This window comes from Mobula hypostoma, chromosome 7, assembly GCF_963921235.1.
Source record: "Mobula hypostoma chromosome 7, sMobHyp1.1, whole genome shotgun sequence".
Lineage (NCBI taxonomy): Eukaryota > Metazoa > Chordata > Chondrichthyes > Myliobatiformes > Myliobatidae > Mobula > Mobula hypostoma.
This window is the reverse complement of record NC_086103.1, coordinates 188,238,257-188,264,185: the sequence shown is the minus strand read 5'-3', so window position 1 is coordinate 188,264,185 and position 25,929 is coordinate 188,238,257. Positions and strand designations below refer to the sequence as shown.

General features: G+C 46.8%; 1 protein-coding gene across 1 annotated transcript in view; it reads left to right on the top strand.

Annotated features, from left to right (window-relative positions):
• LOC134349967 (dynein heavy chain domain-containing protein 1) overlaps nucleotides 1-25,929 on the top strand; it is a 221,153-nt gene that overhangs the window by 16,015 nt on the left and 179,209 nt on the right. The window contains exons 4-5 of the mRNA XM_063054919.1: nucleotides 16,224-16,334; nucleotides 19,254-19,410. Of these exons, the coding sequence (XP_062910989.1) occupies nucleotides 16,224-16,334; nucleotides 19,254-19,410 (268 nt within the window). The remainder of the gene's footprint in view (nucleotides 1-16,223; nucleotides 16,335-19,253; nucleotides 19,411-25,929) is intronic.

The window sequence follows — 25,929 nt, the reverse complement described above, 5'->3', positions numbered from 1 at the left end:
AAGGAGGGATGTCACGTATTGAAATGGTAAGGTCAGTTCATGTAGTGTGACACTTGTCAAGTACAGTGATGATGTCATCAGTCAGGGACAGAACAACAAGTGATGTGAGGGAACATGGAAAAGAAAATGAGAAACAGAACCAGGTTCAGAGCATGTAGTGTCAAGTCGTGATATGTACACTATCTGATTAAGCACTAAGATAGGTTGCAAATACACAACAGGGACCTCTTCTGGTTGACTGTCAGTGAGTAGTGGTGTTCCTCAGGGGTCAGTAGTGGGACCGCTACTTTTCACATTGTTTATCAATGATTCATATAGTGGAATTGATGGCTTTGTGGCAAAGTTTGTGGATGATGCCTCTGACATTAAATGTACCTATTGAAACCAGTTAGCCTAACCTCAGTGGTTGGGAAAATGTTGGAGTATTTAATTAAGGATGAGATTTTGGGTGTACTTGGAGACTAATGATAAAATAAGTCAAAGTCAGTGTGGTTTCTGTAAAGGGAAATCTTGCCTGACTAATCTTTTAGAGTTCTTTGAGGAAGTAACAAGCAGCATGGACAAAGGAGAGGCAGTGGATGTCATTTACTTGGATTTTCAGAAACCATTTGATAAGGTGCCTCACATGAGGCTAATTAACAAGATAAAATCTTATAGCGTTACAGGAAAGATACTGGCATGGATAGAGAAATGGCTGACAGACAGGAGGCAGCGAGTGGGAATAAAAGGGGCCTTTTATGGCAGGCTGCCAGTGACTAGTTGTGTTCCTCAGGGGTCAGTACTGGGACCGCTACTTTTCGCATTGTTTGTCAATGATTTAGATAATGGAATTGATGGCTTTGTGGTAAAATTTGTGGATAATATGAAGATAGGTGGAGGGGTAGGTAGTGCTGAGGAAACAATGTGATTGCAGCGGGACTTAGACAAATTGGAAGAATGGGCAAAAAAGTGACAGATGGAATACAGTGTTAGGAAATGTATGATAATGCATTTTGGTAAAAGGAACAATAGTACAGACTAATATCAAATGGGGAGAAAATTCAAAAACATCAGAGGTACAAAGGGATTTTGGAGTCCTTCTGCAAGACTCCCAGAAGGTTAATTTAGAGGTTTAGTATGTGGTAAAGAAGGCAAATGGAATGCTGGCATTTATTTCAAAGGGGAATAGAATATAAAAGCAAGGAGATAATGCTGAGGCTTTGTAAGATACAAGTCAGGCTACACCTGGAGTATTGCCAACAGTTTTTGGGCCCATTATCTCAGAAAGGATGTGTTGCCATTGGAGAGAGTTCAGAGGAAGTTCACGTGAATGATTCAGGAAATGAAGGGGTTAACATATGAGGAGTGTTTGGCAGCTTTGGGCCTGTACTCACTGGAATTTAGAAGAATGCAGGAGGATCTCATTGAAACCTACAGAATGTTGAAAGGACTAGATAAGGTGGATGTGGAGAGGATGATTCCTATTGGGGGGGGTATCCAGAACTAGAGGGCACAGCCTCAATATTGAGGGGCGACCCTTTAGAACAGAGGTAAGGAGGAATTTTTTTAACCGGAGAGTGGTGGATCTGTGGAATGCTCTGCCACAGACTGCAGTGGAGGCCAAATCTGTGGGTATATTTTCAGCAGAAGTTGATTGTTTCCTGATCGGTCAGGGAATCAAAGGATATGGTGAGAAGGCAGGTGTATGCAGTTGTGTGCAGTGAATGGCATAACTCTGTTCCCATATCTTATGGTCTTAATGACTTCAACATTTTCCCAACCACTGAGGTCAGACTAACTGACCTATAATTTCCTTTCTTCTGCCTCTCTCCTGAAGAGTGGAGTGACTTGCAATTTTCCAGTCTTCTGGAACCACTCCAGAATCTAGAGATTCTTGGAAGAATTATTGATAGGGTGCAAAACTGGGCTGAGAAGTGGCAGATGGAGTTCAACCCAGATAAGTATGAGGTGGTTCATTTTGGTAGGTCAAATATGATGGCAGAATATAGTATTAATGGCAAGACTCTTGGCAGTGTGGAGGATCAGAGGGATCTTGGGGTCTGAAACCATAGGACACTCAAAGCTACTGCACAGGTTGACTCTCTGATTAAGAAAGCATATGGTGCATTGGCCTTCATCAATTGTGGGTTTGAGTTTAAGAGCCGAGAGGTAACGTTGCAGCTATGTAGGACCCTGGTCAGACCCGACTTGGAGTACTGTGCTCAGTTCTGGCCTTCTCATTACAGGAAGAATGTGGAAACTATAGAAGGGGTGCAGAGGAGATTTACAAGGATGTTGCCTGGGTTGGGGAGCATGCCTTATGAGAAGAAATTGAGTGAATTCGGCCTTTTCCCCTTGGAGCGACCGAGGATGAGAGGTGACCTGATAGAGGTGTAGAAGATAATGAGAGGCATTGACTGTCTGGATAGTCAGAGACTTTTTCTCAGGGCTGAAATGGCTATCATGAGAGGGCATAGTTTTAAGGTGCTTGGAAGTAGGTACAGAGGAGATGGTAAGGGTAAGTTTTTTACGCAGAATGGTGAGTGCGTGGAATGGGCTGGTGGCGGTGGTGGAGGCGGATACGATAGGGTCTTTTGAGAGACTCCTGGATAGATACATGGAACTTTGAAAAATAGAGGGATTTGGTTAAGCCTAGGTAGTTCTAAAGTAAGGACATGTTCCGCACAGCTTTGTGGGCCGAAGGGTCTGTATTGTGCTGTAGGTTTTCTATGTTTCTATGTTTCTAAGATCACTACTAATGCCTCCACAATCTCCGTAGCCACCTCTTTCAGAATCCTGAGGTAGGCATCTGGTCGAGGGGACTTACCTATCTTCAGACCTTTCAGCTTCTCAAGAACTTTCTCCCTAGTAATGGCAACTACACACTTCTGACCCCTAACACTCTGGAACTACTACCAGACTGTTAGTGTCTACCAAAAGTTAGTGCTGCAAAATACTTAGAGTTAGTCCGCCATTTCCTTGTTCTCATCTCCAGCATCTCAAAGACATAATAGAGCAATACTGAGATGTATAATAAGGTTTCAAAAAACTGGTAGGAAACAAAAAGATAGATAAGGTAGGAGCAAGTTCAAAAAGATGTTACCCCATCGGCTGCCAGCAGGGCTCTCTCTCTTTGGCTTTTATGTTGTTTCGACTTCTCTTGTCAGCCACAGTTATATAATGTTGCCTTTAGAATACTTTTTCCTCTTTAGGGTGTGTATATCCTGCACCTTCTGAATTGCTTCCAGAAATTCCAGCCATTGCTGCTCTGCCGTCATCTCTGCCAGTGTTTTTTTTTCCAATCAATTCTGGCCAGCTCCTCTCTCATGCCTCTGTAATTCCCTTTACTCCACTGTAGTACTGAAATATCTGGCATTAGCTTTTCCCTCTCAAATTTCATGGTGAATTCTATCATATTAAGATCATTTGCTCTGAAGGTTTCTTTTACCCTAAGCTCTCTAATCAATTTTAGTTCATTGCACAACACCCAATCCAGAATAGCTGATCCTCTAGTGGGCTCAACCACGAGCTGCTCTAAAAAGCCATCTCGTAGGCACTCTCGATGCTCCCCCTTTTGGAATCCACCGCCAACATGATTTTCCCAATCTACCCACATATCGAAATCCCCCATGACTATTGTAACATTGCCCTTTTGGCATGCATTTTCTATCTCCCATTGTAATTTGTAGACCACATCCTTATTACTGTTTAGGGGTCTGTATAGAACTCCCATAAGTGTCTTTTTACCCTTGCAGTTCCTTAGCTCTATCCACAATGATTCAACACCTTCCAAATCTATGTCACCTCTTTCTAATGATTTGATTTCATTTTTTGGCATGAGACCCACGCCTCCCCTTTCTGCCTACCTGCCTCTCCTCTCAGCACAATATGTCTCCTTGGATGTTAAACTCTGAGCTGTGATCTTCTTTCAGCTATGATTCAATGATGCCTAATATCATACATACCAAGCTGTAACTGTGCTACAAGTTCATCTACCTTATTTCATATACTGCTCACATTCAAATGGATAAACACCTAATTCACTGGGGAGTCTTTCCCATACCTTCTCCGGGATTCACATCAAGGACACCAGGATGAGGGACTAATAACAAGGAGCTTCCATCAACTGATAAATCAGAAGCTGAGCTGTGGGTTCTGAGTCATTACCGGAGCCAATAAGAAACAAGTGAGAAAAAGTAATTAGTACACGACGACATTAACACATGTTCTATTGAGACAGAGATCCCAAAAGCAGATAAACTCCAACTGCTCCCCGTCGCTTCTCCCTCTCTCCCCTGATGAGCTCAAACCCATCTCCATCTCTGCCTCCCTGTCCCCTGCCAGCTCCTCACACCAGTCTCAATCTGCCTGCACCACCTCCCCACGTACCTGTCATTTGCCACTCTTGCCCCTCACCTTTATTATCTCCCCGTGTTTCTTAATAGTTGAAGGTTCTCGACCTGAAATGTTGACTGTTCATTTCCCTCCACAAATGCTGCCGGCCTGCTGAGTTCCCCAGTGCTCAATGTGTTAGAACATAGAATATTACAGCACGACATAGGCCCTTCGGCCCACAATGTGTTGTGTCAGCCTTTTAACCCTTCAATCTGACCCTTCCATCTGCCTCTCACCATCCCTGGCAGGGCATTCCAGGCATCACCACTCTCTGTGTAAAGAACTAGCTTCTGAGCTAGAGGTTATATACTATAACAATAGGTTCATGATATTTGGGTTATTTTCTCTGGAGCAGTGGAGGCTGAGGGGAGATCTGGTAGAGGTTTTTGCAATAGGGTGGATGATCTTGTAGCGCAGTTTGAGATTGGCAGGTATGATGTTGCAGACATCATTTAGCCATTACTGAAAGAAGATCATTGTTGGGAGCTTAACATCCAAGGATACACATTGTATTGAAAGGTGGGATGGTGGCTGGTTCTGTTGGTTAAAAAATGAAATCAAATCCTTAGAAAAAGATGACATAGGATCGGAAGATGTAGAATCCTCGAGTACCTCAGTAAATAGATTTAAGACAAGTTTGGATAGATTTTTGTATAGTAGGGGAATTTCGGGTTATGGGGAAAAGGTGGCAAAGAGTCCATGGCCTGATCAGCCATGATCTTATTGAATGGAGGAGCAGGTTTAATGGGACAGATGGCTGACTCCTGCTCCTATTTCTTATGTTCTTATGAGTTGAGTTGTGAAACTGCAAGGGTAAAAGACTCTGGAGGGATTTAGATACAGGCCATCAAACAGTAGCCAGGATGTGGGATATAAATTACAACGGGAGACAGAAAACACATGTCAAGAGCGATGTTATGATAGTCATGGGGGATTTCAATATACAGGTAGATTGGGGAAATCAGTTTGGTACTGATTTTGCATCCAAAGAGAGGGGGAAAGGCAATTTTGGATTGGGTGTTATGTAATGAACCAGATTTGATTAGGGAGCTTAAGGTAAAGGAACCCTTAGGAAATAGTGATCATAATATGATAGAATTTACCCTGCAGTTTAAGAGGGAGAAGCTAAATATTACAGTGGAGTAAAGGGGATTATAGAGGCATTAGAGAGGAATTGGCCAGAATTGATCGGAAGAGAAAACGGGCAGGTATGATAGCAGTGCAGCAATGGCTGGAATTTCTGGAAGCAATTTGAGAATGCACAGGATGTATAAATCCCAAATAGGAAGAAGTATTCGAAAGGAAAGATGACACAAGAACACAAGAGGCATGCAGAGGCATGAGAGAGGAGCTGGCCAAAGGGGACACTAGTAAGGAGACTGTAGAGCAGCAATGGCTGGAGTTTCTAGGTGTAACTCAAAAGGTACAAAATAGATACATTCCAAAGATGAAGTCATATTCTAAGTGAGGATTACTCAACCGTGGCTGAAAAGGGAAGTCAAAGACAGCAGAAAGGTAAGAGAGAAGGCATATAATGGAGCACAAATTAAAGGGAAATTCAAGGATTGGGAAACTTTTTGAAAAACAACAGAAAGCAACTAAAAAAGTCATATGGGGGGAAGATTAAATGTAACGTAAACTAGCAAATAATATCAAAGAGGATACCAAAAGTTTTTATCAGATATATAAAGAATAAAAGAGAGATGAGAGCTGATATTGGACCACTGGAAAATTACTCTGCAGAGGTAGTAATGGGGGACAAGTAAATGGCAGACAAACTGAACAAGTATTTTTTAACAGTATGCTGGAAGTTCTAGATTGTTGGGGGCGGAAGTGAGTGAAGTTGTGATTACTAAGGAGAAGGTGCTCAGGCAACTAAAAGGTCTGAAGGTAGATACATCCCCTGGGCCAGATGAACTACACCCCAGGATTCTGAAAGAGGTAGAAGAAGAAATTATGAAAGCATTAGTAATGATCTATCAAGTATCACTTTATTTTAGAATGGTTCCGGAGGACTGAAAAATTGTAAATATCATTCCACTCTTTAAGAAAGGAGGGAGACAGAAGAATGGAAATTATAGGCCAGTTAGCCTGATTTCAGTGGTTGGAAAGATGTTGGAATCCACTGTTACAGATGCTGCAGGGTATTTGGAGTCATATGATAAAATAGGCTTTAGTCAGCATGGTTTCCTTGGGGAAAGTCTTGCCTGACAAATCTTTTGGAATTTTTGAGGAAACAACAGGCAGAATGGATGAAGGAGAGTTGATGGATGTGCATGCACTGGTTTTCAGAAGACTATAAGACGATAAGATACAGGAGCAGGATTAGGCCAATTGACCCCTTGAGACTGCTCCACTATTTCATCATGGCTGATCCATTTCCCTCTCAGCCCCAATCTCCTCCCTTCTCCCCGTATCCCTGCATGCCCTGACCAATCAAGAATCCCTCGATCTCCTGCCTTCTCCCCGTATCCCTTCATGCCCTGACCAATCAAGAATCTATGAACCTCTGCTCTAAATATACATAAAGACTTGGACTCCACAACCACCTCTGGTAACGAGTTCCATGATTTCCCCATACTCTGGCTAAATAAATTCCTCCCCATCTCCATTCTAAATGGTTGTCCCTCTATTCTGTGTTCTCTGGTCTTAGACTCTTCCAGCATAGGAAACATTCTCTCCACATCCACTCTATCAAGGCCTTTCAACATTGGATAGGTTTCAATGAGGTCACCCCTCATTCTTCTGAATTCAGTGAGTTGAGGTACGGAGCCTTCAAACACTCCTCGTATGATAAACCTTTCAATCCCAGAATCATTTCTGTGAACATCCTTTGAACCCTCTCCAATGTCAGCACATCCTTTCGAAGATAAGGGGTCCAAAACTGCTCACAATACTCCAAGTGAGGCCTCACCAGTGTTTTCTAAAGTCTCAACATCACATCCTTGCTTTTATATTCCAGTCCACTTGAAATGAATGCTAACATCACATTTGCTTTCCTCACCACAGACTCAACCTGTAAATTAACCTGGTGGGGAAGGCAAATGCCATGATAGCATTCATTTCCAGAGGTCTAGAATACAAGAGCAAGGATGTGATATTGAGGCTTTATAAAGCACCGGTGAGGCCTCACCTTGAGTATTGTAAGCAACACACATCAAAGTTGCTGGTGAACGCAGCAGGCCAAGCAGCATCTCTAGGAAGAGGTGCAGTGGACGTTTCAGGCCGAGACCCTTCGTCAGGTCTGACGAAGTCGCCCTTAGTCCTGACGAAGGGTCTCGGCCTGAAACGTCGACTGCACCTCTTCCTAGAGATGCTGCCTGGCCTGCTGCGTTCACCAGCAACTTTGATGTGTGTTGCTTGAATTTCCAGCATCTGCAGAATTCCTGTTGTTTGAGTATTGTGAACAGTTTTGGGCTCCTCATCTTGGAAAAGATGTGCTGGCATTGGATAGAGTCCAGAGGAGGTTCACAAGGATGATTCCAGGAATAAAAGGGTTATCATAAGAGGAACGTTTGATGGCCTTGAGTCTGTACTCGCTGGAATTCAGAAGGATGAGGGGAGATCTCATTGAAACCTTTCGAATGTTGAAAAGCCTAGAAAGAGTAGATGTGGAAAGGATGCTTCCCGTGGTGGGAGAGTCCAGGACAAGAGGGCACAGCCTTAAGATAGAGGAGCGCCCTTTTAAAACAGAGATGAGGAGAAATTTCTTTAGCCAACGGATGGTGAATTTGTGGCATTTGTTGCCACGTGCAGCTGTGGAGGCCAGGTCATTGGGTGTATTTAAGGCAGAGATTGATAGGTTCTTGATTGGACATGGCATCAAAGGTTACGGGGAGAAGAACGGGAACAGGGGTTGAGGAAAGGAAAGGAAAGGTACGTCGCATCCGGTGTTTCTCCGGTTAGCGGATGATTTCCCTCCATGCCTCTCTGACATAGTGGGGAACCGCGTACGAAGCAAGTTACAGCAGTGAGTTTCCAAAGAGATCACTGGCTCATAACCCAGCATGGATGGAAAGCGTGCAGGGGAGCCAGCTGGATTCGAACTCGGAACCTTTCATCACAAAGTCCAAAGCTGATGCCACTACGCCACCAGTGGGTTGAGGAGGAGAAAGAAAAAGGATGAGCCATGATTGAATGGCGGAGCAGACTCAATGGGCCAAATGGTCTAATTCTGCTTCTATGATTTATGGTCTTATGGTCTTTCCCTGCCTCAATGGAACGTACCTATGCAGAACACCATGCAAATGTTCCCTGAACATTTGCCACATTTCTACCATCCATTTCCCAGAGAATATCTGCTCCCAATTTATGCTCCTAAGTTCCTGCCTAATAGCATGATATTTCCCCCTACCCCAATTAAATGTTTTTCCAAATTGTCTGCCCCTATCCTTCTCCAGTGTTATGGTGAAGGAGATAAGAGTTATGGTCGCTATCTTCAAAATGCTCTCCCACCGAGAGATCTGACACCTGACCAGGTTCATTTCCCAATACCAGATCAAGTACAGCCTCTCCTGTAGTTGGCTTATCTACATATTGCATCAGGAAACCTTCCTGAACACACCGAACAAACTCCACCCCATCTAAACCCCTTGCACTGAGGAGAAGCCAATCAATATCAGGAAAGTTAAAATCACCCATCACAACAACTCTATTATCATTGCACTGTTCCAGAATCTGCTTCCCTATCCACTCCTCGATGCCTTTGTTAATACTGGGGGGGAGGGGTGGTCTATAAAACACACCCAACAGAGTTATTGCCCCTTTCTTTTTTCTGACTTCCACCCAAAATGACTAGGTAGGCAATCCCTCCATGACTTCCTCCTTTTCTGCAGCCATGATACTATCCCTAATTAGCAATGCTGCTCCGTCACCTTATTTGCCTCCCTCCTTGACCTTTTTGAAACATCCAAAGCCCAACACATTCAGCAGCCATTCCTGCCCCTGAGACATCCAAGTCTCTGGAATGGCCACAACTTCATAGTTCCACGTATTGATCCACGCTCTAAGTTCATCCACCTTGTTTATGATACTCCTTGCATTGAAATAGACACATCTCAAACCATCAGGCTGAGTGCATCTTTGCTGTATCATCTGCCCATCCTTCCTCACGAACTCTCTACAAGCTGTCACTACTTGTGAGCCAACTGCCCCATCCTCTGCCTCTTCACTTCAGTTCCCACCTCCCTGCAAATCTAGTCTAAACCCTCCCCAACAGCATGAGGAAACCTCCTTCCCAGGATATTGGTTTCCCTCTAGTTCAGGTGCAATCTATCCCATTTGTACAGGTCACCCCTTCCCCAGAAGAGATTCCAATGATCCAAGAACTTGAAACCCTGCCCCTGCACCATCTCCTCAGCCACTCATTCGTCTGCACTATCTTCCTGTTCTGACCTTTACTAACTCTCGGCACTGGAAGTAATCCGGAGAATGCCACCTTGGTGGTCCTGCTCTTCAAGACTATGAGAGGTGTAGACAGACAATATGTGTTTCCCAGGGTTGAAATGTCTAATACCAGAGGGCATGTATTTAAGGTGAGAGGGGATAATTTCAAAGGAGTGCCTGGAATGCCCGGAATGCACTGCCTGGAGTGGAGGTAGAGGCAGAAACTTTAGAGACTTTTAAGAAATTTTTGGAGAGGCACGTGAATGTGAGGAAATGGAAGGAGAAGGACATTGTGCAAGCAGAAGGGATTAGTGTAGATGGCTATTTGATTACTAATTTAGTTGGTTTGGTACAACAATGTGGGCCAAAGGGCCTGTTCCTGTACTGTACTGGGCTGTGTTCTATGACATTCCTCACCCTCCCCCCATACTTTCGTCCAATCAGCTTAAAACTATTTCCTCTTGTGTTAGCTTTTTCCACCCTGGGAAAATGTTGCTGTCATGGTCCGGTACATGAAGTCTGCGTTCTGGTTCACGGTCCAGTCCGTGGACTCCGGACTCTGGATCTTCTGGCTGTCCCTTGTTTCAGTTGGGTTTAATCATAGGCACCTGAAGCTCATCTTGGGGCTGGGAATATAAGTGGCCCTGGGTTCGAGTGTGGTTGCTGGTTCGTCTCGTCAGTATCCCATCCTCACCTCCGTGGGGTAAGTCAGGCTGTCTTTGCCATTACCCTGTGGTTGGATCTGTCCCTTCCTGTTCTTGCCTCCGTTGGGTAAGCAAGGCCGTCTTTACCATGAAGTCAAGGCTTCATCCTGTACTGGAGTTCCCTTGCCTTGCTCAGGAGTCTCTCGTTCTGTCTTGTAGCCTCGCCTAGACCTGTCTCCCAAGACAATGTCATGTCTTCGCCTAGTTCTAGAGTCCGAGCCTGAGTAAAGACCCAGGTTCTGGGTCCTTGTCCAGTCACTGGCTCAGAGTCCAAACCCAAGCCTCATCATGTCTTCTCCTCGAAGAACCCAAGCCTCGTCATGTCCTTGCCTCGAAGAACCCAAGCCATGTCCAGTTCTACAGCCACGTCATGTCCTCGCCTAGTTCCGGGGTCCGAGCCTGAATCAAGAACCAGGTTCTGGGTCCTTGTCCAGTATCCAGCTCGGAGTTCAAGCCCAGGCTCCCAGTTCCCAGTTCCTTGTCCCGGTCCCGCTTGCCTAGCCAATGTCCCAGCCCAAGTCTGTGTTCTTGTCCCAGCTTCTAGTCTGCATCCAGTCACATCCCTAACCCAGCTCTCTAGTCCTGTCCTGTTCCTAGTACTTCAGTGTCTGTGTCTTGCATTTGGGTCTGCCATCAGCACCGCCACGTATGACAATTGCAGGTCCCAGGATCCACCATCTCTGTATCTGCAGCAGGTATTCAGTCTGGGTGTCGGAGAGAAGGGGACCCTGACGGTTACAGGGTTTAGTGTTGGAGAGACAGCCGCAATCTGAGTAGACAAACTGAGGTCCTGGCCCCTTCTGAAAGAGGATGATGAACGGGCTCATCGGGGAGACTGTGTTCTGGGGCCGTTTCCACTGTCAGCTGCTCACCGTGAGGAACAGAAGCTGGAGACCCTTCAGCCTGTACCATGACCCTGACCTCAACCCTGATGCCTGCCCTGACCCGAAACCTTATGCCAACATTGACCTTGACCCCACCCCGACCCCTAATTTGCAAAGGTGCAGGACAATTGTGGTGCGGCACGGGCACGTACAGGCCAAATTGCGGTGGCGGGGACTGGGCTGGAGAACAGGGAATGAGCCGATATATGGCCATTTCTGGAGTTGTGGCAGAACCAATGTGAGGCAGCACCTGGCTCCGGGAGTGAACAAAGGCCCGAGGTTTTGTTCAATTTAAGCACCAGGCCAGATTGAAAAGGTCAGGCGGTCGGGGCTGGAGGCAAAGAGCAGGATGGTTCAGATGGCTGCTCCGCGAGGTTTACTCGTTTCTGAATGAACTTCGCTCACTGCTCTCGCTCATGAACTGAGGCCATGGCTGACAACTGAATCTGCCTGGCTCTGGGCTCACTTTCGTGAACTTCAGTTCTGAATGCTATTTGCTTAATTTTATTGCTTGCACGATTTGTTTTTTCTTCACGTTGGGTATTTAACATTCTTCTTTTGTTTTAATGGATTTTTTTGGGTTTCTTTGTTTTGTGGCTGCCTGTAATAAGATTAATCTCAGGGTTGTATAAAGAATGCATACTTTGATTTACCTGTGATTTACGTTTTGATGGTGTGCTTTTGGGCTAATTATGCAACCTGGTGCTTTGCTGTCTCTCAGGGAGTTTGGAGCAGATTGTGCAGCCAAGAGGCCAAGAATTGAATTGACTTTATTTCTTACATCGTCGACATACATGAGGAGTAAAAATCCTTACGTTATGTCTCCATCTAAATGTGCAATGTGCAATCATAGTAATTTATAATAAATCAAACAACAGGAATTCTGCAGATGCTGGATATTCAAGCAACATACATCAAAGTTGCTGGTGAACGCAGCAGGCCAGGCAGCATCTATAGGAAGAGGCGCAGTCGACGTTTCAGGCCGAGACCCTTCGTCAGGACTAACTGAAGGAAGAGTGAGTAAGGGATTTGAAAGCTGGAGGGGGAAGGGGAGATGCAAAATGATAGGAGAAGACAGGAGGTGGAGGGATAGAGCCGAGAGCTGGACAGGTGATAGGCAAAAGGGGATACGAGAGGATCATGGAACAGGAGGTCCGGGAAGAAAGACAAGGGGGGGGTGACCCAGAGGATGGGCAAGAGGTATATTCAGAGGGACAGAGGGAGAAAAAGGAGAGTGAGAGAAAGAATGTGTGCATAAAAATGAGTAACAGATGGGGTACGAGGGGGAGGTGGGGCCTTAGCGGAAGTTAGAGAAATCGATGTTCATGCCATCAGGTTGGAGGCTACCCAGACGGAATATAAGGTGTTGTTCCTCCAACCTGAGTGTGGCTTCATCTTTACAGTAGAGGAGGCCGTGCATAGACATGTCAGAATGGGAATGGGGTGTGGAATTAAAATGTGTGGCCACTGGGAGATCCTGCTTTCTCTGGCGGACAGAGCGTAGATGTTCAGCAAAGCGGTCTCCCAGTCTGCGTCGGGTCTCACCAATATATAAAAGGCCACATCGGGAGCACCGGACGCAGTATATCACCCCAGTCGACTGACAGGTGAAGTGATGCCTCACCTGGAAGGACTGTTTGGGGATGGAGAGAGGCGGGGAGGGAAAGATGTGCTTAGTGGTGGGATCCCGTTGGAGGTGGCGGAAGTTGCGGAGAATAATATGTTGGACCCGGAGGCTGGTGGGGTGGTAGGTGAGGACCAGGGGAACCCTATTCCTAGTGGGGTGGTGGGAGGATGGAGTGAGAGCAGATGTACGTGAAATGGGGGAGATGCGTTTAAGAGCAGAGCTGATAGTGGAGGAAGGGAAGCCCCTTTCTTTAAAAAATGAAGACATCTCCCTCGTCCTAGAATGAAAAGCCTCATCCTGAGAGCAGATGCGGCGGAGACGGAGGAATTGTGAGAAGGGGATGGCGTTTTTGCAAGAGACAGGGTGAGAAGAGGAATAGTGCAGATAGCTGTGAGAGTCAGTAGGCTTATAGTAGACATCAGTGGATAAGCTGTCTCCAGAGACAGAGACAGAAAGATCTAGAAAGGGGAGGGAGGTGTCGGAAATGGATCTAGAAAGGGGAGGAAAAATGCCATCCCCTTCTCGCAATTCCTCCGTCTCCGCCGCATCTGCTCTCAGGATGAGGCTTTTCATTCTAGGACGAGGGAGATGTCTTCATTTTTTAAAGAAAGGGGCTTCCGTTCCTCCACTATCAGCTCTGCTCTTAAACGCATCTCTCCCATTTCACGTACATCTGCTCTCACTCCATCCTCCCGCCACCCCACTAGGAATAGGGCTCCCCTGGTCCTCACCTACCACCCCACCAGCCTCCGGGTCCAACATATTATTCTCCGTAACTTCCGCCACCTCCAACGGGATCCCACCACTAAGCACATCTTTCCCTTCCCGCCTCTCTCTGCATTCCGCAGGGATCGCTCCCTACACAACTCCCTTGTCCATTCGTCCCCCCCATCCCTCCCCACTGATCTCCCTCCTGGCACTTATCCGTGTAAGCGGAACAAGTGCTACACATGCCCTTACACTTCCTCCCTTACCACCATTCAGGGCCCCAAACAGTCCTTCCAGGTGAGGCATCACTTCACCTGTCAGTCGACTGGGGTGATATACTGCGTCCGGTGCTCCCGATGTGGCCTTTTATATATTGGTGAGACCCGACGCAGACTGGGAGACCGCTTTGCTGAACATCTACGCTCTGTCCGCCAGAGAAAGCAGGATCTCCCAGTGGCCACACATTTTAATTCCACATCCCATTCCCATTCTGACATGTCTATCCACGGCCTCCTCTACTGTAAAGATGAAGCCACCCTCAGGTTGGAGGAACAACACTTTATATTCTGTCTGGGTAGCCTCCAACCTGATGGCATGAACATCGACTTCTCTAACTTCCGCTAAGGCCCCACCTCCCCCTCGTACCCCATCTGTTACTCATTTTTATGCACACATTCTTTCTCTTACTCTCCTTTTTCTCCCTCTGTCCCTCTGAATATACCTCTTGCTCATCCTCTGGGTCACCCCCCACTCCTTGTCTTTCTTCCCGGACCTCCTGTCCCATGATCCTCTTGTAGCCCCTTCTGCCTATCACCTGTCCAGCTCTCGGCTCTATCCCTCCCCCTCCTGTCTTCTCCTATCATTTTGCATCTCCCCCTCCCCCTCCAGCTTTCAAATCCCTTACTCACTCTTCCTTCAGTTAGTCCTGACGAAGGGTCTCGGCCTGAAACGTCAACTGCGCCTCTTCCTATAGATGCTGCCTGGCCTGCTGCGTTCACCAGCAACTTTGATGTATGTTGCTTATAATAAATCAAATAGTGTTTTTATATAGAGTACACTCAAATCAGTGTGAGTTAATCAGTCTGATGGCCTGGTGGAAGAAGCTGTCCCGGAGCCTGTTGGTCCTGGCTTTTATGCTGCGGTACTGTTTCCCGGATGGTAGCAGCTGGGATAGATTGTGGTTGGGGTGACTTGGGTCCCCAGTGATTCTGCGGTCCTTTTTTCACACACCTGTCCTTGTAAATGTCCTGAATCATGGGAAGTTCCCAACTACAGATGCGCTGGACTGTCCGCACCACTCTCTGCAGAGTCCTGCGATTAAGGGAGGTACAGTTCCCATACCAGGCAGTGATGCAGCCAGTCAGGATGCTCTCAATTGTGCCCCTGTAGAAAGTTCTTAGGATTTGGGGGCCATACCAAACTTCAACCGTCTGAGGTGAAAGAGGCGCTGTTGTGCCTTTTTCACCACACAGCTGGTGTGTACAGACCACATGAGGTCCTCAGTGATGTAGATGCCGAGGAACGTAAAGCTGTTCACCCTCTCACCCTCAGATCCATTGATGTCAATAGGGGTTAGCCCATCTCCATTCCTCCTGTCATCCACAATCAGCTCCTTTGTTTTTGTGACATTGAGGGAGAGGTTGTTTTCCTGACACCACTGTGTCAGAGAGATGACTTCTTCCCTGTAGGCCACCTCGTTATTGTTTGAGATAAGGCCAATCAACGTAGTGTCATCGGCAAATTTAATTAGCAGATTGGAGCTGTGGGTGGCGATACAGTCATGGGTATACAGGGAGTGAGCCCACGATCAACTCCGTTCTCACAGTTCCTGCTGATTGAAGCATTGAGTAAGATTGAAATCAACAAGGACGAGAGCAGAAAGTGAGCGGGTGTTCAGCACATCAGCCTGCATTTGACAGGTCTCCTGCTGTATCTCACTCTCACTCACTACTGCCAGAGGAAGGTGCCGGAATATTGGATCTTGGGCAAGGTTTGATTGGATTGGTTTTTAGAGACTCTGCAGTTCATGTTATCTGTTTCTGGTAAATCCATTTTTATTTTGCTGTTTTGTGTGATTTTGACTGGGGCGGCCTCCCTCTGCGACCTCCAGGCAATGAATGACAACACGGTGCCAAGCTGAACTGAACTGAAGTGAACATTCCCGGACCGTTTGAAGGACTCTGTTTGATGTTTAATATTTGGTGTGTTATCTGCCTGCTTTCTGTATTTGTCGGATTTGGGTTTTGGGTGTTTGATGTTTTCTTTGAACGGGTTCCATGGTGTTTCTTTGTTTCGTGGTTGTCTGTGGGAGGACCAATCTCAGGGTTGTGTACTGCACACATACTTCGATAATAAATGTACTTTGAACCTTTGACCCTGCACCTGACCCCAGTTCTGATGCCAACCCTGTCCCTGACCCTGATCCTGACCGTGACCCTGCCTGGTACATTGGTTTGCTGAGTATCATGGTGGTCCTGACCCCGGGTGGTGTTGTTCAGCTGTACTGTCCCCGACTGACACTTTGCTCTCTGTGTGCTCCAGGTGGTACAGGAACACAAAGCAACAGAGTCTGCAGAGACGGTGTAACACACTGTGGACTTGCCTACTCCCAGCCACACCGCACTTTGGAGCAGCTTTGCTACACATCTCCAGGTACCAGCCCAGTTTCTGATGCACCACACCGTGGTCGGCAGCTGTGTCCATGTCACTCTGAGCACCAGTCCGTCTGAACACAACTTCCTGCAACCCAACTCTCACACCCTGTGCACAACTGCAGGGCATCTATCTATCTATCTATCTATCTATCTATCTATCTCTCTCTCTCTCTCTCTCTCTCTATCTCTCTCTCTATCTCTATCTCTCTATCTCTCTATCTCTCTATCTCTCTATCTCTCTATCTCTCTATCTCTCTATCTCTCTATCTCTCTATCTCTCTATCTCTCTATCTCTCTATCTCTCTATCTCTCTATCTCTCTCTATCTCTCTATCTCTCTATCTCTCTATCTCTCTATCTCTCTCTATCTCTCTCTATCTCTCTCTATCTCTCTCTATCTCTCTCACACTCTCACACTCTCACTCACGCACTGTCACAGGTGCAGAGCATGGGTGGACCCAAATGCAGGACACAAACAAGTTTTGCAGCGTTAACAAAAATGGAGTTTATTAATAGTTACTAGAAAAGCAAGGAAGCAAGGATTGTACAGAGAGACATCAAGGAGTGAATGAAGTGGAAGTGGGAATATGCATGGCTGGAGTTGGGCTCAGACCCTGGACTTAGACTGGGACTCAGGGCCTGGGCGTGGCCTGGGACTTGGGACCCGGACTTGAAACTTGGAACATCGGAGCCTGGACTTGGAACTCGGAACAGAAGTTTAAGGGGCAAAAGTTTAGGGGTAACACGAGGGGGAACTTCTTTATTCAGTGAGTGGTAGCTGTTGGGAACGAGCTTCCAGTAGAAGTGGTTGAGGCAGGTCTGATGTTGTCATTTAAAGTTAAATTGGACAACTATATGGACAGAAAAGGAATGGAGGGTTATGGGTTGAGTGCAGGTAGATGGGACTAGGTGAGAGTTAGTGTTCGGATGGACTAGAAGGGCCGAGATGGCCTGTTTCTGTGCTGTAATTGTTATATGGTTATAACATCAGAACACAGAGCCGGGAGTCGTCGTCGACACAGGGCACAGAGCCGGGACTCTTCTTCGACACAGGACACAGAGCCCGGACTCTTCCTTGGTCACTCAGGGTAGTGGCAAACGGCCAGACCTACCCAGAGGAGATGAGGACATGAAGAGACAGTTCCCCACTCAGGGTAGCGGCAAACGGCCGGACCTACCCAGCGGAGGCGAGGACACAAAGAGACAAAACCACACAACGATAGACAGTTCTTGATCTTGGCACGAAGTGGCTGCAAGTAGCGGCGAGCTGTCGACTCGGCCCCAGAACTCCAGACAGAGGCTCTCGACTCACTCCGGCAGGTTAATTTGATGGACCCGCTCCGGCGAGGTAACATAGCAGGCTCACTCGGGAGTGGTAACTTGACAGGCTGGCTCTGACAAGGAGAGGCGATTTACTGGCACTCACTTGGAGTAGAAGACTTGCTCCAGCGATGTAACTTGGCTCACTCTGGCAAGGTGACTTGCTCACACTTGCTTTGGTGATGTAAAGTGACGTCTGGTGACGGTCTAGCCCCGAGCAGCTGTAAGTCCGACACTATATACTGACCGTTCAGCTGAGAATCAAGTGCCTTTAATTACAGAGCCCAAGAAACACAGGGAAGCAATGAATTAAAGGAAAACAAGGAGTCAACGGTCCTGATCGTGACACAAAGGAAATTTAGAGGGAACCAGGGAATAACCGATCGGGACGTGACACTCACGTTCTCACACTCTCACACTTGCACACTCACAGAATCCCACACACACACGCGGACACAGAAACACACGCTCAGTCTCAGACACAGACACACACGCAGTCTCACTCACACACACTCCCATTCTTCTCCTTCGGTTGTCCATCGAAATCCGATGACAACATCCACTCCTTTAACGGTGAGATCTTTGACTATACAGTCCTATCCTGGACCCACAAGCTCTATTACAGGTGGGACATGTATATGTGGTAGTGGTGGCAACCATGGCTGCATTTCCCCTGACTCTCTTCTGCTGTCTTCTGGTTGTTCTTTCCATCTCCACAATATGAACCCGGTCCCTACACAGCTGTCGCCAAGTGGTACGGTCAGCAGCAACCTCCTCTGGGTCCTCAGGTCTGATCTTGCACTTCCTTAAAGCATTCTTCATCTGATCCTTATAGCGCTTCCTGGGCCCTCCAGCTGAGCGTCAACCATGATGTAGCTGGCTGTATAACACTCTGCGGGGTAGTCAACATGGGAGCATCCTTATCACGTGCCCAGCCACTGCTGCTGACGCTGGGTGATCATGCCCTCAATACTTCTGCAGTTGCTCTTTATAAGTATTTCAGTGTGAGGCACCCGCTCACTCACATATATATACACACACAGACACAGACACAGACACGCACACACAGAGTCAGTCTCTCACACACACACACACACACACACAGAGTCAGTCTCACACTCTCTCTCACTCGCAGAATGACACACACGCACACAGAAACACACACTCAGACACAGACACACACAGTCTCTTTCACACATGCACACACACACACACACACACAGTCACACACACACTCTCTCATACTCTCTCGCGCTCTCATACTCACTTGCTCTCTCTCTCTCACACTCTCGTAATCCCACACACACACACTCACACTCTCTCACTCTCACACAGACACACACACACACTCACAATCTCTCTCACTCTCTCATACTCTCTCACACTCTCGCTCTCTCGCACTCTCACACTCACTCGCTCTCACACTCAATCTCACATACAGTATCAGATGCAGACACATGCATAGTCTCACACACACTCGCTCACACTCACCCACACTCACACTCACACACACAGTCACACACACACACTGACCCTCATTGGGGAACACAGATCACTAGTTGTTACTCTACAGAGAAAGTTGTTCTGTGTGTACGCAGGCTGATCCAGGAACTCTGGCTGGTGAAGTGGTTCCCCTTGGACATGACAGAGCCTCTGACGCTGGCACAGTTCGAGCATCTTCACCAGCGCCATCTTTCCGAAGGCCGCAGAATACTGGAGAAGTTCTTCACCTTCTGCAGTCATATCCTGCAACTGGTAGGGAAGGGGTATCTACGGTGTGTCCACAGTCAGCGTTCCGCACACACTCCCCATGTGTATACACACACTGTGACGCAAACCCTCCCGTGTGTGTCCACAGTCAGCGTTCCACACATACTCCCCGTGTGTATACACACACTGTGACGCAAACCCTCCCGTGTGTGTCCACAGTCAGCGTTCCGCACACACTCCCCATGTGTATACACACACTGTGACGCAAACCCTCCCGTGTGTGTCCGCAGTCAGCGTTCCGCACACACTCCAACATCCTCGCACACAGCACATAGAACAGTACAGCATGTTGTGCCAGACTAATTAAACCAGTGATTTAACCCCTAACCAATTAAATTCCTCCTGCCTACACAATGTCCATCACCCTTCCTGGCCAGCACATTCATGTGCCCATCTCAGAACCTCCGCCACCACCCCTCACAGAGCACGAACAGGGTCTTTGGCCCACCATGTTGTACCAGACCAATTAAATAGCAATCAAATGGCTAACTAAACTCATCCCTCTGCCTACACGATGTCCATATCCTTACAATCTCCTCACATTCACATGAGTATCTCAATGTCTTTTAAAAGTCACTCATATATTTGTCTCTACCACCACCCCAACACAGCATTCCAGGCATCCACCACTCTGTGTTTAAAAAACAACAAAAAACTTGCCCCACACATCTCCTTTGAAATTACCCCTTCTCTCCTAAAATGCACAGAAGCATAGAAATATAGAAAACCTACAGCACAATACAGGCCCTTCAGCCCACAATGCTATGCCAAACATGTACTTACTTTAGAAATTACCTAGGGTTACCCATAGCCCTCTATTTTTCTAAGCTCCATGTACCTGTCCAGGAGTCTCTTAAAAGACCCTATTGTATCCACCTCCACCACCATCACCGGCAGCCCATTCCACACACTCACCACTCTCTGAGTAAAAACTTACCCCTGACATCTCCTCTGTACCTACTCCCCAGCACCTTAAAACTATGCCCTCTCGTGCTAGCCATTTCAGCCCTGGGGAAAAGCCTCTGACTATCCACACAATCAATGCCTCTCATTATCTTACACACCTCTATCAGGTCACCTCTCATCCTCGGTCACTCCAAGGAGAAAAGGCCAAGTTCACTCAACCTATTCTCATAAGGCATGCTCCCCAATCCAGGCAGCATCCTTGTAAATCTCCTCTGCACCTTTTCTATGGTTTCCACATCCTTCCTGTAGTGAGGTGACCAGAACTGAGCACGGTACTCCAAGTGGGGTCTGACCAGGGTCCTATATAGCTGCAACATTACCTCTAGACTCTTAAACTCAGTCCCACGATTGATGAAGGCCAATGCACCGTATGCTTTCTTAACCACAGAGTCAACCTGTGCAGCAGCTTTGAGTGTCCTATGGACTCGGACCCCAAGATCCCTCTGATCCTCCACACTGTGAAGAGTCTTACCATTAATACTATATTCTGCCATCATATTTGACCTGCCAAAATGAACCACCTCACACTTATCTGGGTTGAACTCCATCTGCCACTTCTCAGCCCAGTTTTGCATCCTATCGATGTCCCGCTGTAACGTCTGACAGCCCTCCATGCTATCCACAACACCCCCAAATTAGCACATTTACTAACCCATCCCTCCACTTCCTCATCCAGGTCATTTATAAAAATCACAAAGAGTAATGGTCGCAGAACAGATCCCTGAGGCACACCACTGGTCACCGACCTCCATGCAGAATATGACCCGTCTACAACCATTCCTTGCCTTCTGTGGGCAAGTCAGCAAGGTGTGCTTGGATCCCATCCCTCCTTACTTTCTCAATAAGCCTTGCATGGGGTACCTTATCAAATGCCTTGCTGAAATCCATCTACACTACATCTACAGCTTTACCTTCACCTCTAACCTTTGTGTCATCAGCAAACTCACTAACCCATCCCTCCACTTCCTCATCCAGGTCGTTTATAAAAATCATGAAGAGTAAGGGTTCCAGAACAGATCCCTGAGGCACACCACTGGTCACCGACCTCCATGCAGAATATAACCCGTCTACAACCACTCTTTGTCTCCTGTGGGCAAGCCAGTTCTGGATCCACAAAGCAATGTCCCCTTGGATCCCATGCCTCTTTACTTTCTCAATAAGCTTTGTATGGGGTACCTTATCAAATGCCTTGCTGAAATCCATATACACTACATCTACTACTCTTCCTTCATCAATGTGTTTAGTCACAGCCTCAAAAAATTCAATCAGGCTCATAAGGCATGACCTGCCCTTGACAAAGCCATGCTGACTGTTCCTAATCATGTTATGCCTCTCCAAATGTTCATAAATCCTCCCTCTCAGGATCTTTTCCATCAACTTACCAACCATTGAAGTAAGACTCACTAGTCGATAATGTCCAGAGCTATCTCTACTCCCTTTCTTGAATAATGGAACAACATCCGCAACCCTCTAGTCCTCCGGAACCTCCCCCATTCCCATTGATGATGCAAAGATCATTGCCAGAGCCTCAGCAATCTCCTCCCTCATCTCCCACAGTTGCCTGGGGCACATCTCATCCGGTCCCGGAGACTTACCCAACTTGATGCTTTCCAAAAGCTCCAGCACACCCTCTTTCTTAATGTCTATATGCTCAAGGTTTTCAATCCACTAAGCAATCCCTACAATTGCCAAGGTCCTTTTCTATAGTCAATACTAAAGCAAAGTATTCATTAAGTATCTCCGCTATCTCCTCCAGTTCCATACACACTTTTCCACTGTTACACTCGATCGATCCTATTCTCTCACGTCTTATCCTCTTGCTCTTCACATACTTGTCGAATGCCTTGGGGTTTTCCTTGGTGTGTTGCTCCCCAGGTGCCAGGGTACGGGATGTCTCGGATCGGGTCCTGAATACTCTGAAGGGGGAGGGTGAGCAGCCAGTTGTCTTGGTACATGTTGGTACCAATGACATAGATAGGACAAAGGAGGAGATCCTGAAGAGAGATTTCCAGGAGTTAGAAAGGAAGCTGAGAAGCAGGACCTCCAGGGTAGTAATCTCGGGATTGCTACCTGTGCCACGTACTAGTGAGGGCAAGAATAGTAGGATCAGGCAGATGAATGCATGGCTGAGAGATTGGTGCAGGGGGCAGGGCTTCAGATTCTTGGATCATTGGGATCTCTTCTGGGGGAAGTATGACCTGTTCAAAAAGGACAGGTTACAACTGAACCCGAAGGGGACCAATATCCTGGCGGGAAGGTTTAATAGAGCTGTTAGGGAAGGTTTAAACTAATTTGGCAGGGGGATGGGAACCGGAATGATAGAGCGGAGGAGGGGGAAAACAAAAATAAATCTTAAGATAGTGAGCAGCAAAGATGTCAGGAAAGACAGGCAGGTGATGGGGCAAATTTGCAGCCATTGGGATGAGTTGCAGTGCAATAAAGTTGCAATCAAAGCAAAAAGTACCAAGTACTGGTCTTAAGGTGTTATACTTAAATGCACGCAGCATAAGGAATAAGGTGGATGATCTTGTTGTACAGCTACAGATTGGCAGGTATGATATTGTGGCCATCACTGAGACGTGGCTAAAGGATGCATGTCTCTGGGAGCTGAACGTCCAAGGATACACGATGTATCGGAAGGATAGGCAGGTAGGCAGAGGGGGAGGCGTGGCTTTATTGGTAAGAAATGATATTAAATCATTAGAAAGAGGTGATATAGGATCGGAAGGTGCAGAATCTTTATGGGTTGAGCTAAGAAATCGCAGGGGTAAAAGGACCCTGATGGCAGTTATATATAGGCCTCCAAACAGCTGCAATGATGTGGACTACAAATTACAACAGGAAATAGAAAAGGCTTGTCAGAAGGGCAGTGTTATGATAATTGTGGGGGATTTTAACATGCGAGCAGATTGGGAAAATCAGGTCGGCACTGGATCTCGAGATAGAATTTGTAGAATGTCTGCGAGATGGCTTTTTAGAACAGCTTGTTGTTGAGCCCACTAGGGGATCGGCTGTACTGGATTGGGTATTGTGTAATGAACCGGAGGTGATTAGAGAGATTGAGGTGAAGGAACCCTTAGGAGGCAGTGATCATAACATGATTGAGTTCGCCGTGAAATTTGAGAAAGAGAAGCCAAAATCCAATGTGTCGGTATTTCAGTGGAGTAGAGGAAATTACAGTGGCATGAGAGAGGAACTGGCCAAAGTCGACTGAAAAGGGACATCAGCAGGAAGGACGGCAGAGCAGCAGTGGCTGGAGTTTATGTGAGAAGTGAGGAAGGTGCAAGACAGATATATTCCAAAAAAGAAGAAATTTTTGAATGGAAAAAGGATGCAACCATGGCTGACAAGAGAAGCCAAAGTTAAAGCAAAGGAGAGGGCATACAAGGAAGAAAAAATTAGTGGGAAGACAGAGGATAGATTAGATTATGAGAACACTCAGTCCTCTTTTATTGTCATTTAGAAATGCATACATGCATTAAGAAATGATACAATGTTTCTCCGGAGTGATATCACAGAAAACAGGACAGACCAAAGACTAACACTGACAGAACCACATAATTATAACATAAAGTCACAGCAGTGCAAAGCAATATCATAATTTGATGAAGAACAGACCATGGGCACAGTAAAAAAAAGTCTCAAAGTCCCCGAGTCGATCGACTCCCGAGTCTCCGATAGCAGGGGGCAAAAGGGAGAAACTCCCTGCCATAAACCTCCAGGCACCGTCAACTTGCTGATACCTTGGAAGCAGACGACCACAGCCGACACTGAGTCCATCCGTCCAAAAACTTCGAGCTTCCGACCAGCCTCTCCAATACAGCCTCTCAAATGCCACCCTCTGCTGAGCGCCTTTGACCTCTCCCCGGCCGCTGAAACACGCAAAGCTGAAGATTTCGGGGCCTTCAGCTCCGGAGATTCCGGTTACCACACAGTAGCAGCGGCAGTGAAGCGGGCATTTCAGAAGTGTTCCAGATGTTCCTCCGTGCTCTCACATCCGTCTCCATCAAATCAGAATTGTGCACGGCCCCCTACTTGACAGATAACAGATATCATCACCGAAGTGGCCACGCGCGCTACCGTCGCACCGCCATCTTCTCTCCCCTCCCAGGAGAAATAGGGAAGCTTTTAAAAGCTTACCAAAGAAAACTAAGGTCATTAAGAGGGAAAAGATGAACTATGAAAGGAAGCTAGCAAATAATATCAAAGAGGATACTAAAAGCTTTTTCAAGTATATAAAGAGTAAAAGACAGGTGAGAGTAGATATAGGACCGATAGAAAATGATGCTGGAGAAATTGTAATGGGAGATAAGGAGATGGCGGAGGAACTGAACAAGTATTTTGCATCAGTCTTCACTGAGGAAGACATCAGCAGTATACCGGACACTCTAGCGTGGCAGGGAAGAGAAATGTGTGCAGTCACAATTATGACAGAGAAAGTACTCAGGAAGCTAAATAGTCTGAAGGTAGATAAATCTCCTGGACCAGATGGAATGCACCCTCGTGTTCTGAAGGAAGTAGCTGTGGAGATTGCGGAGGTATTAGCGATGATCTTTCAAAAGTCAATAGATTCTGGCATGGTTCCGGAGGACTAGAAGATTGCAAATGTCGCTCCGCTATTTAAGAAAGGGGCAAGGAAGCAAAAAGGAAATTATAGACCTGTTAGCTTGACATCGGTGGTTGGGAAGTTGTTGGAGTCGATTGTCAAGGATGAGGTTATGGAGTACCTGGAGGCATATGACAAGATTGGCAGAACTCAGCATGGTTTCCTGAAAGGAAAATCCTGCCTGACAAACCTATTGCAATTTTTTGAGGAAATTACAAGCAGGCTAGACAAGGGAGATGCAGTGAATGTTGTGTATTTGGATTTTCAGAAGGCCTTTGACAAGGTGCCACACATGAGGATGCTAAACAAGATAAGAGCCCATGGAATTACAGGAAAGTTACATACGTGGATAGAGCGTTGGTTGATTGGCAGGAAACAAAGAGTGGGAATAAAGGGATCCTATTCTGGTTGGCTGCCGGTTACCAGTGGTGTTCCACAGGAGTCCGCGTTGGGGCCACTTCTGTTTACGTTGTACATCAATGATTTGGATTATGGAATAGATGGCTTTGTGGCTAGTTTTCTGATGATACAAAGATAGGTGGAGGGGCCAGTAGTGCTGAGGAAACAGCAAGTCTGCTAGAGACTTGGATAGATTAGGAGAATGGGCAGAGAAGTGGCAAATAGAATATAGAACATAGAATAGTACAGCACAGTACAGGCCCTTCGGCCCACAATGTTGTGCCAACCCTCAAACTCTGCCTCCCATATAACCCCCCACCTTAAATTCCTCCATATACCTGTCTAGTAATCTCTTAAATTTCACTAGTGTATCTGCCTCCACCACTGACTCAGGCAGTGCATTCCACACACCAACCATTCTCTGAGTAAAAAACCTTCCTCTAATAACCCCCTTGACCTTCCCACCCCTTACCTTAAAGCCATGTCCTCTTGTATTGAGCAATGGTGCCCTGGAGAAGAGGTGCTGGCTATCC